The sequence below is a fragment of the Dysidea avara genome, chromosome 5 (genome assembly GCF_963678975.1).
Source record: "Dysidea avara chromosome 5, odDysAvar1.4, whole genome shotgun sequence".
Taxonomy (NCBI): domain Eukaryota; kingdom Metazoa; phylum Porifera; class Demospongiae; order Dictyoceratida; family Dysideidae; genus Dysidea; species Dysidea avara.
In genome coordinates this window covers 24,734,069-24,746,951 of record NC_089276.1, presented here as the reverse complement: position 1 = coordinate 24,746,951, position 12,883 = coordinate 24,734,069, and the positions used below count along the sequence as shown (strand labels likewise).

The 12,883-nt window shown below is 36.3% G+C and overlaps 1 protein-coding gene across 1 annotated transcript in view; it reads right to left on the bottom strand.

Annotated features, from left to right (window-relative positions):
• Positions 1-2,575: 2,575 nt before the first annotated feature.
• Positions 2,576-12,883, bottom strand: part of LOC136255785 (small glutamine-rich tetratricopeptide repeat-containing protein alpha-like) — a 149,477-nt gene continuing 139,169 nt past the window's right edge. The window contains exon 13 of the mRNA XM_066048677.1: positions 2,576-2,810. Coding sequence (XP_065904749.1) covers positions 2,690-2,810 — 121 coding nt within the window. The 3' untranslated portion in view covers positions 2,576-2,689. The remainder of the gene's footprint in view (positions 2,811-12,883) is intronic.

Sequence of the window (12,883 nt, the reverse complement as noted above, 5' to 3'; positions counted from 1 at the left end):
GTGTGAAGCTTTCTAAAGGGTGAACAACTCTGAAATCATTTGTGGATTACATTATTCTTTGTGTTGATTTATATACAGCAACAATCTAACTTGCTCATCATCTGAAAGTATTTATAAAAAAAGTTTAACTGTATATATTATCTCTATTAGAGCATACAGTGAATGACCAGTCAAAAGATTTCAAAAGGGTGAACAACTCTGAAATCATTTGTGGATTACTTTGTTCTTTGTGTTTAATTGTATACAGCAACAATCTAACTTGTTCACCATCTGGAAGTATTTGAAAAAAAAAAACAAACTGTAACACGACATATCATCTCTATTAGAGCATACATTACTTTGTTCTGTGTTTATTTATATACAGCAACAATAAGTTGTTTACCATATCTGAAAGTATTTAAAAAAATTTAACTACATATTATCTCCATTAGAGCATACAGTGAATGACCAGTCCGTAGCTTTCTAAAGGGTGAACAACTCTGAAATGATTTGTAGATTAATTTGTTCTTTGTGTTTATTTATATACAGCAACAATCTAGGTTGCTCACCATCTGGAAGTATTTTTAAAAGTTAAAGTTTCCAAGACAAGTTAGTCCAGATGTAGTGGCAAAATTAATGATGGCAACTGCCATTCTTAAGCGAGGTAAGCTGCTAATGGCTTCGATGGATTGGTGGTTTATACTACGGTTTATGTGTGTATACAGAGCTTAACTCCCAAGGTGTACTTCTAATATTGCAAATTGTGTACTTTACTATGTTATTTTATACAGAAGGAATTAACCAAAATTAACAGTGTTTCACCATCAAAGTGAACTTGTTACCACAGTATGTATGGATAGTAAATTATTCATACTAATTGTGTTACACAGAAACTGAAAGTGGTCAAAGGAAGTACAGATGTAGGACATGTCAAGCATGTACAAGAACGAGTGACTGTGGACACTGCAGAATGTGTTTGGATAAGCCAAAGTTTGGTGGAAAGGGGAAACGGAAACAGAAGTGTGAGTTTTGCAAGTGCAAAATTCTGCAGAAGAGACTGCAACCAAGTCAAAGTGAGTATAGCCAATATTATATATCTTTGACCAAATGTGTATCGTTAGGTTCTCATGCTACACACTGTGGAACAAGTAGCATTAGTACAGATATTTTGTTCTCATCTTTGGTATGGTTTACTGTATGTACTTGTATGCATTAGTATACACTTAGCAATAATGTACAACCAGTACAATTATTATACATAACAAGCAGTAGTTTCTGTGTACTTGTTGCTCTACATGCTTTTTGTAAAAGTAATACATTGACAGGTTGAAAGAGTAAGAAATAGGCCAGTAGATGAGGTGATTATTTCTGCTTATCATCACATATCAGTGACTAGAAGTGACATGTAGACTTTTAGATTTTAATTGGCTAAATGATCAGGTACACAGCCATGTTTTGTCCCCCCAACTGAGCTAATAATAATTATTTTGTACCTCTAGACTATTAATTACTTGATTGCCTGTTGTACAATTTCATCAGTTTACACAGTTGGGTGTTTCTTGTATACTAAATTCACTATCAGTGGTTATGAAGGAGTTAAAGGATGGATGGATAAAGTCAGTTTCATCTAAGTGTTCTGTGGATTTTCATAACTTGCAGGTTGATATTTTTTCACAACAGCTACTTCTTATGCCAATTCATCTTGGCGTACATTGGGCTACTATTGTAGTTCATTTTACAAAAAAGGAGATAGTTTATTATGATTTGAAAATGACTAGAAGCACAGGTGTTATGTCACCATGTTACACAACATATGGTTAGTCATTATAATTGAACCATGTACATATGTACTTGTGTTTTCATATAATTATAATGTAAAACTGTATGTGGGTTATAATATTATTTGGTTGCAATAATTTTAAGTGCTGTAGTATATTAAATGTCAGTGTTGCGCTTTATGGTTTACACAGGAATTACCTTGATTTCTCAGCTAAGAGTCTTACCTTACAAATAGCAAAGGTATAGAGAGTACACTCGTAAACATGAAGTTGGACTAACTTTATGTATGCTGCTGTTTAGAAAATACCCTTTCAACACAATGGCTCAGACTGTGTTTTTGCTTGCATGGTAGGCTTTAATTTAATCTTTGAGCTTCATAGTACACTTGTGTCCATCTAGTATGCCCGCTATAAAGCATTTGGAGAGAAATTTAACTTTAGTCAGGTCAGTTTCTTACATGTATAATGTGTATGTGACCATCTCAGCAAATGCCACATATTATGTAGTTTGCATGAATAGTGCATACTAAAAGGACTAAAAGGAAAATAATAATACCAATTTTAAAGTATACCACCTTGTTTACCTACCTATATGGCTAAATTTGATAGTTTCAGTAGCTAACAGGGCACACATGTTGTGGGCATTACAACTAGTATAAGAAAACATTGAAATTCTTCAATCAATTTGAATAGAGAATAGGTATCAGTTTAATTATCTGGTATACAGAGTTAGGACTGTTTGTAATGAATCCACCAACATATGGTTTTGTCGTGTATTGCTCACAGATACAAGTATAATATTGTTGTTTAACACAATATTCTGAAACCTGACATTGTTAATTTTATACTGAATAACCCAAGATTCAATTTCAAATATGCACTAAAAATAATATAAGTATTTTGCCATTGTTTCAGGACAAGTTCATAATCATTCATTTAGAACTTGGTGGAACTTGGTTAGGCTGTCCAGTCTGTTGAACATGATCTCGAAGCTGGTCAAATAACTCTGGATTGCTTCTTCGCATTTGGCCTGCTACTTCTTGCATTTGCGGCCTGTGAAAAGTGTCAGTATATGAAAGGCTGTATTGTAAATGTCACTCTGAGGAATGCATCTATGCCAACATTGATATAGCATGTCTAGTGAAGATCATAAAACATTTTTCAGCTAAAAGTAGCAGCTGAAAAGCATGCAGCCTTATGATGTCTTGATAGATACAAATGTGCTTTCAAAGAAACTGGAATGCTTCCAGTAACATTTTAAAAACCACACACAGATTTGTGTACTGACTGACCACAACATATAATGGGTAACAATGCAAGCTTCCTTTTTTCAATTTACATGTTCCTTTGGTCTATCAAGTGCTTTCAGACATAAGTGGCAGAGTGGAGAGAACAAAGCAATATTTTCTATTACTGAATGCTGCTCTGCAGCTTTTTGTATTTTTGCATGCATACAGAAGGGATACAATTTCTTCAAGCAGTCCCAAGCCTTTTGAATCTTGATAAACTTTCTAAATACACACACTAAACATATGTAAAAAATATAAGTGAAAAATAGGAATTACCATGAGACAAGAACTTCTATTGATGGAGTAGACTAACAAAATGTAATTAACTCATATTCTAGTGTCAAACCTATTGGTTTTACTCAACCATGCAAAACAGTTTTGATGTAAAAGAGGCAAATACTAGCTTGCAGTACAGACACTTTCATGCCATCATATAATTAAGACACATGATAGTATTTCATGCGGTAAAGGAAGTTGGTACGTCATACCATGTGTATATTGACAGGAAAAAAGGAAACACTATTTTCATGCCTATGTACATACATAGCTCCTCAAAAGCATATAGTACCATTTTTGCTGTTTGCCAGATAGGGTAGGCCACACAGCCAATTTGATGCAATTTATCCAGTCATTCCTGAGATATGGGCAACAAGATTTTTTTCTTCTTAAGGGGCTACGGGGGCCTAGATTCTTTTTTGCACACTTTGCAAAAATTGTTATGAAATGCAAACACATAACTTGATTACCTTTAAAGATGAAGAACGTACAAAGGTGAATTCATATACTAAGTTTGCAAGGAATCTGATAAGCGTCCACAATGTTTATTCAGATAAAAAAAGATTTTGTCATGGCTACTAGTGGGAAATTTGGTGTATATACTGTAGATGGTAAGAAAAACAAAGAAGTAACAGCTACAGAGTTGCAAAGCAAAAACCAAACAACTGTAAATTGTGGGGTTGAGATACTTTAAAGAACAGTTACCTCGGGGTAAAAAGTGCATAAAACGTTTGCAAAAAAGCTTAGTAGACTTTGAACCAGGGACCTCGATACTGAACACCTAAACCTTAACCACTAAGCCACTACTACTACGTCTACTTGCCTCACCTAATAGAAATGAAAATTCTAGCTAAAATCAACTCAATAGCAAAAGTTTGTAGTGTAAAAAATAATTAAAAAATGGATTGCTGAAAAAGCAAAAGAAACAAGCGTCAAAAAGCTAGCATGTTTAAACCCACACACACAGGGGTGATTATAACAGTCGGCCATTGGGAATTTACCAACCAATTAGCAAGATTGTCACCCATTTCCTTTTCCTGTCAAGGTTGGGTATAGGCTGTGGTTCTCACCTGCATTGTTACTCTTGTTGACATAATAACTATGTTCTGTTGCTAGGAGATTAAACTACTCAGGTGGGGCCACTGTGTAAGCAAGTATTTTGAGGTATATAGTGTTGTTGGCTGACTGGCTGACAGCCATGTCAGTTCAACCATAAATCTAGCCTGACATTTGTCTGATCATTACTGAAAAATTATAATCACCTCTGCACACAGATCTCTATTAGGACTCAATGGATATGGTAGAAACTACAATAGTTTCAGGAGCACTCAAAATGCTTCTGTATAAATGTTGGTACAAAGAGTGTTTAACATGCTGTATTGCTTGACTCTTGTTTCTTTTGTTTTTCAGTGGGCCAAAATTATTAAATTTATTAACAAATTGGTTTCCCTTGGAGAGACTAATGGCAAAATAAACCTACAAGAAGCAAATTTGCTTCAAAGTAGATGTTAAAAAAAATCACCGAAAAACCAGCCTCACTTTTCCCTAATGATGATGAAGCAGTGTAAAACTAAGCACAAACAAGCCTTCAGATTGACTTGAAACGATTTCAGCAAGTTGCTATGAAATATATTTTTTTAAATTTATAAAATGGAATTTTCTACTGACTGAGTAACTGACTGAGTAACTGACCGACTGAGACCTTCAGACAAGCGTGACTCGATAACGGCTAAGGCTACGGGCTTGATTTTTTCACTGTTGGACGTTGCTTCGGCCTGAGAGGTGCTTTTAGCATACCACAGTACGTACAATGCATTCTTCATTGACTTACAGTGTCCTCCTTTGTGTCCCAATCATCTTTGCTGACAGCAAAAAGTGACGATTTAGCGGTAGCATGTGATGGCTTCCATTCGTAATGGAAATTGTCCGTATTTTTCATAGTGGCTACTTTGATTGCAGAGGTGATTTTTGAGCAGTTCTTGATTCATAATGCTATGTAACGGGTTGACAACGAAGCTTAATGGATACTTCGCTTTTCAGATGATAATTGATAGCTGGGGCACGCAGCACTATTTCTTTCTTTCTTTTGATGCAGTATATGCGTGGGTTCACCAGTCATAATAATTTTATAAAAATAGTTAACAAACAAGTACACTAAAAATTGGAATTTTCAACTAGTACATTGATAAAAAGTACTGAAACAAGCTGGAGTAATGCACGATATTAAATCACAGCAAAACAATAAGAAGTGTTATATCCCTACTGTGCATAGTATCTTGAGCACAGTAGGGATAGTGAATTTCCTCCAGTTGAGGAGATTATTAAATTGGTTCAGTCACTTTCATCCAAGAATGACTCTCTGACACAGTCATTCAGTGATTTGTCTTTTAGGATTGAAAGTCTCCTCTCCAGGAACAGTAATCTACAGATGGAGACCAACTCTGTTAATGAACCATCAATTACCCACACTCAAACAAACGGCCACTCTTCTACAACAACCTCTGCTACAACTACAATGAATATCTTGGACGAGTTGACTAACAGCGAACGGAGAAGTAGAAACTTGATTGTTTATAATTCAAGCAAGTCATCTGACCCTAAGGCCGACACACCAAAGACTAAAGAACTACTCAACACCGTTTTTGGTCACAACGTTAATTTATCTACACCTTGGTTGCAAGAATGAATCCAAGCCAATACCATTACTGATTAGTTTTGATGATGTGATTGCCAGAGGCACATTCCTGTCTCATTCTGGAAAGCTCCATCACTTTGACTAATATAAGAATGTGTATCTGGCCCCAGATAGAACAAAAATGGAACGAGAAAAACATCAAAAGCTAGCAAGTGAATTAAGGCACAGAAGATCAAACCGTGAACAGAATCTAGCAATTCATAATGGTGTTATTGTTTCCGTGACTCACCGTCCTCAACCCTCTGTCTCCAACAACTCCAGTACATCGACTCAGTGTTCCTGATAATCCTCACCTATGCAATATAAATGAACCTATATTGTCTAATTCTTGCCAAATTTCCCAAGACAGCTCCAACAGTAGTAGGAATTCCAATTTATTCACACTCTTAAATTGATTTCTTTAAATAGTCAAAGCATTACATCAATACGTGCCTCCTTTGCTTTACTACTGGACGAACATGACCCTGACATTGTAGCAGTATCTGAACATGGTTATCACCTGACATTTATAACAATGAGTTTTTTTCCTAATGGATATCATGTTTTCAGAAAGGATAGAGCTGATGGCTATGGTGGAGTACTTTTAGCATGCCAGGACTCAATCACTTGCCAAGAACTAATATTAAATACTAACTCTGAAGCTGTAGTCTTTCAAGTCACCCTAAGCTGCCATCAATCTGTGATAATTTGTTCTTTCTACAGACCCCCAAAACAACATTATTCAGAGTGCAAAAGACTTATGTGATCTATTTTCAAATATTACAACTATGTATCCTAATATCCCCATCTGGTTAGTTGGCTACTTAAACTTGCCCAATATTGACTGGGAAATTGCCTGTACACAAGGATCTGCATATCCTCTAGCTCTATGTGACACAGTCATTGATTTTCTACAGGAGTTTGGTTTCACTCAAGTAGTGTTGTTTTAGTAAGGACTTTTAGTTTTAGTTATAGTCATAGTCAGTTTCGTCAATAATTTTAGTTTTAGTAATTTTTCCTAATTCCTTTTAGTTAGGCCAGGCAAACTTGATTACTTGTTTCTCATCCACAAAAAATTTGGATTTCCATGCGGGTGGGAGGTCATTTTTCATTATTCATTGTTAAAGAACATACCCCAAATCAAGCTGTCTGTTACTATAAAGATTAGCTTAGCCTTTTAAGAACTAGTACTTACGTCAAGAGTTTATAATATATGATATTAAGGAAGAGTGTCAAACTGCCAATATAGCTTGTACAAACACACAGAGTAAAATTAAACTTTTGAATGTTTTGATCCAATTGACACATTTACTGGTGGAAGACAAGTGTTGATATGTGTTGAGATGGTGAAACCTTTGTACAAACCAAGGTGTTGATATTCTATCTTACTCAGTGTATTTGCTGGAATGTACTCCTGTTGGACACTCTCTCTTACTACTTTATATTATGAACTCTTGCTTACGTTTACCACTGTTTCTGAGGTGCAAGTGAGATTTGCTGTGCTGTAAAATGATTGCTAGCTTTCTTAGCACCAAAATACGTGTGCACATGACTGATAGCAGCAATAATGAAATTAGAGGCGGTGGGGTAAAAAGGGATGCGGGCGGGGATGAGAAACAATTAATCAAGTTTGCCTGGCCTTGTTGATTTAGTTATGGTTATATCAAGAGTTAATAATAGTGGAGGGGAGAGTGTCTAACGCTGTATAAGGCTGCATAAAATGAGCGCGTGGGAGCTAAAGGGCTTCACCACGGATAATCTCGTGTTTAGTCGCATTCTCTACACTTGACAACTAGAACCAATCGTCACTTTTGTCAGGTCACATCAACGATGCTGCACAAGTTCATGAACACTAGAATCGATATTTGGGAAGTGCTGATAGTGGTATTTGGTTCCAACATGGCAGACCAGGTAACACCGCATCGCGTCTTCGAACGACGGTTGAGGTTAAGCAACGTTTCAACTTCCGATCATGATGCTAGCTCTGAAACGGCTGAAGAATTTTGTGAGCAAGCAGAAGAACTGCTAGCGTCAGGTTCACAAGTCATGTCCAGTAGCGTGCTTCAATTAGACGCTATCTGTAAAACTGGAGAACAGCGTTTTAAAGGATTGGTATTTGCTCTCGGACATACTGGAATGGAAGGAACTTAAACACTTACTATAACACAACGTGAGCTTCACTGTCACCCTCCATTTGGTTACATTTCAAGGGTGCATATTGTACTATCGATACACTCTTTTCTGAATGAGTATTGCGCCGGCCGCGTAACCATAATTGAATGCGTTAACACGTTGCTTGTTAAGATTGCTGAAGCTCTTTAGCTCACACGCGCTCATTTTATACAGCCCTATAGAGCGTTAGACACTCTCCCCTCCACTATTATTAACTCTTGGTTATATTGTCTGTGTTATTTTAGTTTTAGTTAAAAATGTGAAAATCTTTTAGTTATAATTATAGTTTTAGTAACATTCATAAAAACGTTTTAGTTTGGATATAGTTTTAGTTGTACATAAGAAAATCTTTTAGTTTTAGTTATAGTCTTAGTAATCTTTCCAATTCTTGTAAATTATTCTGATGTATTTTAGTTATAGATTTAGTTTTAGTTAGAATACGGATTTGCTTTTAGTTATAGTTTTATTTAACTAATACATATGTGTCTTCCTAAAAGTACTTTAGTTTTAGTTATAGTTAACTAAACCACCATCATCAAGTCACAAACTATAGCAGATATTGATGTTTCGATGCTACTTACAGCAGTACAGTTTCACTCAGTGCTTCGTTCACTTGTAGAACATATGTGAGCTTATACGTGCAGTGGTCTGAGCAGCATGGTGTTGTATTAGTAAAGAGTTTTAGTTTTAGTTATAGCAAAGTACATAATAATAGAGTAGGGAGGAGAGTGTCTAACTTCAGTGGATTCACCAAACTCACAGTGCTCAGACCTAGCACAATCAACTATAGCCACCAAAGGTGACAAATGGCTTGCTCTATGAAGGAGTTTGTAGCACTTCTACTGCTTCAATTAGGAAATATCAACAGTCTTCTGTTCACTTAAAGGTATTGATTTATTACTAGAATTTTTATGGATTGAAGTAGGAGGGTTTGAGCACAGTGTGTTTGTATGGAGTATATTGAGAGTTAGACACTCTCCTCCCTCTTCTATTATTATGTACTCTTGGTTATAGTCATAGCTAGTTTCTTCAATAATTTTAGTTTTAGTTATAGTTTTAGTAATCCTTCTTAATTCATTTTAGTTATAAATTTAGTTATGGTTATATGTGACTGGATCTGCGAAAACCCGACACAATCGTGCATTTTTCAAATTCCTGTTTATTAAATATTTATAATCTACTTAGCCAAGTGTACCCTCTGGCAAAGTTTCAGCCTCGTATGCCAATAGCTTTAGGAATTACAGCCTTACAAAGAAGCAACAACAGAAAAATCGATTTGTAAAGCAAGTATAGGGAAAATAAATTACAGGTGCCTACAAAAACAGTTGTATCGTACCAACGACGGAGCAACAATTTTCACCATCGTGTTCGCCACAAACAGGGGAATCAATTATTGGGTAGGCTTTTCCTTTACTCACCCTTCTTTACTGCATAAAAAGGCAGAATTTGTGAAGAAAAACCAATCGCGTACGATCGCTTCGACGTGACGTAAACAAATGCTCATAACTTCCGTATCCTTGGGTCTACTGTAACGAAACAAAGATTTTCCAACTCCTCTTGAGCAGGCAAATAAAATGATATCCAAGGTTTTATTGTTAGTCCCTTCCTTCACTAAGAAAGACATTCAAAAAATTTACAAATTTTTTTCAATAATGCACAATTATATCACCCATTGTATTCGTACTAGTAATAGCATGGGTAGCAGTGAAATTTGGGTAAATATCACGAGTGTTGTATTGGAAATTTACCATTTCCAATACAACAAGAGTGGTATTTATCCCAAATTTCACTGCTACCCATGCTATTCCCAGTTAATACCATACTCGCTCCATATGCGCATGCCGTGCATTAGCGTTGCTATGTACGCAATTTGTCACTATGTACTAAACATGTGTCAACACTAATTGTTAACATAAATTCTAGCCAATGAAATTGCAATTACAACTTTTTCACTGCTACCAGTGAAATACGGGATAAATTTCACTGCTACCAAGAGTTAATAATAGTAGGGAGGGAGAGTGTCTAACGCTCAATAGGCCTGTATAAAATGAGCGCATAAGACAATCTGGCTTCTTGGCCAGACGTGTTGATTGCATGAAGGGAGATGTGAAATGAGGCACGCCGCAGAAGGACGTTATCGATACTACTAGCTGTTCACGAATCAGTCTCGTGAGCAACGTGCGAGGCAACGTGTGCAATCAAACATGTCGATTTGTGATGAACAGCCCTAGGTATACTACTGGCCGAAATTGAAGCAGAAACAGTTCATGCAGCCTAGCAAGAAGAAGCGTAAGAGAAGATCAATGAGGAAAAGCGGAGATGAAGCACGCTCGGAAGCACAGGTAGAATTACATCACGAATCTACCGTTCAGCCACGTCCCGAGGTATAAGGCCCAAGAAGAAGCGTCAGTCGAGGAATGATGAGCCGGAAGTAACGAAGAAGTGTCAGACGAAAGCAATGGCAAGGAAAAGAAGCGGCGCCGATGAAACACAGCCTGAAGAATCCCAACCTAAGAAAAAGCGCCAGATGAAAGTTATGAACGATTTCTCTCTGGTTCTTCCATCACTCCCTGTAGTAGCCATCTTCGCATCACTGCTTTCTCACCAACTATCGATTTTGCAAGGCCATACAAAATGTGACATAACGTGTTTATTGCGGTCATCAGCACTATAGGAAATTACAAAGGTATACGATAATAAGCGGGGTGCTCTACGCGCTCATTTTATACAGGCCTATTGAGCATTAGACACTCTCCTTCCCTACTATTATTAACTCTTGCTGCTACTATTGAGACTTTTGTATGAGCAGTGAAACAGGTATGGTATTAAATGTTTAATCCAACAACTGAATGTGTTACTGTATAATACTCTCAATAGCAGCTTGACATATTATATAGAAATACGTCAAACGATTAGCCAATAGAATTAGTAATACACTTGTTTGTCAAGGTCCCATGACAAAAATCTATAATACTAATTTGATTGACTAAAATAGTGTGGTGTGTTTATATTAGAAGTAAATGTCCGATTTGACAACTATTGTTACCATAGTGATAGATGCCCCAAAGATAAGACACAATATGGTTACTTAGCAATGGTAGCTAGGTAACCGTTGCTAAGGTAAAAGTATTTTTGAGACCATAGCAACGGTTGCCAGACAACGGTTGCTAAGTGTGATTGATTTTTGCAGTGGTTATTTTTTGAATTTCTGTTGCGTAGTAACAGTTGCTATGGTTGTCGGATTAATTTGCAATAGGACGGATGGCTGTGGTATTCGGGATTACAGGTTTTTGCAATTGAATTCGTCGCCTTTGCGATTGAATTCGTCCCGTTTGCAATTGAATTTGTCGGTATTGCAATTGAATTCGTCCCGTTTGCAGTTGAATTCATTGGTTTTGCAATTGAATTCGTCGGTTTTGCAGTTGAATTAGTCGGTTTTGCAATAGAATTCGTCGCGTTTGCATTACAATTCGTCATAAACAAAACGGCTCCAAGAAACCAACCCGTTCATTAAGAGATGAACTATTTATGCCTTGGAGAGTTACACTTGAGACACTAGAAAGTAATTGAAGCTGGTAGTACGCGAAGTTGATAGCTGTCTGACAAGTTAATTAACTTGCTCGCGATGACCACACCCATCGTTTGGAATGTTGCTGGATAGGCTGTAGAGGAAGAATTATTGCCTTATAAAGAGTTGTTTACTACTGTTGTACTTGAACAAGTTCTTGTAGCAGCTGCTACATCATGTTTTCGTGTTTCCTCCAGCTGCCATTCTTGTTACGGACGAATTTAACTGCAAAAGCGACGAATTCAATTGCAAAAGCGGCGAATTCAATTGCAAACGGGACGAATTCAATTGCAAAACCGACGAATTCAATTGCAAACGGGACGAATTCAATTGCAAAAGCGACGAACTCAATTGCAAACGGGACGAATTCAATTGCAAAGTCGCCGAATTCAATTGCAAAAACCTGTAATAGTGTGAGCATTGTAAACAGGAAGGAAATAGTGCTCGGCTTTGCCTCGCACTATTTTACTCCTTCCTGTTTACAATGCTCGCACTATTAATCCCGAATACCACAGCCATCCATCCTATTACATATACTTATACTGTAAATTTAGGCTTGTGCGATTGTGCCGGGTTTTCACAGATCTGGTCACATATTGTCTTTGTTGCTTTAGTTTTAGTTATAGTTTTAGATAAAAACATAAAAACCTTTTAGTTTTAGTTATAGTTTTAGTTGTGCATAAGAAAATCTTTTGGTTTTAGTTATAGTTTTAGTTACAGTTTTAGTTATCTTTCTTAGTTCTTTTGGGTTTCAGTTTAGATTTAATTATTCTGTTGTTTTTTAGTTTTAGATTTAGTTTTAGTTATAATACAGATTTGCTTTTAGTTATACTTTTAGTTTTAGTTAACTAATATATATTTGCCTTACTAAAATTACTTTTAGTATTAGTTATGGTTAACTAAAACAACACTACACTCAAGTACTGAACTTTCCAACCAGAGCAAGTAATACCTTGGATGTGTTCATAACTAATTGACAATCACTTATCTACCATTGTGACCCAATAGTAGGTATCAGTGACCATGAAGCTGTCTTCGTTGAATCTTCCATCACACTCTCGCTAGTTTTATCTTTGGCATAAAGCAGATATCTCTATTAATGAAACATCAGTTTACTAGCTCCTTCTTAAATAAGTTCTCAACATCT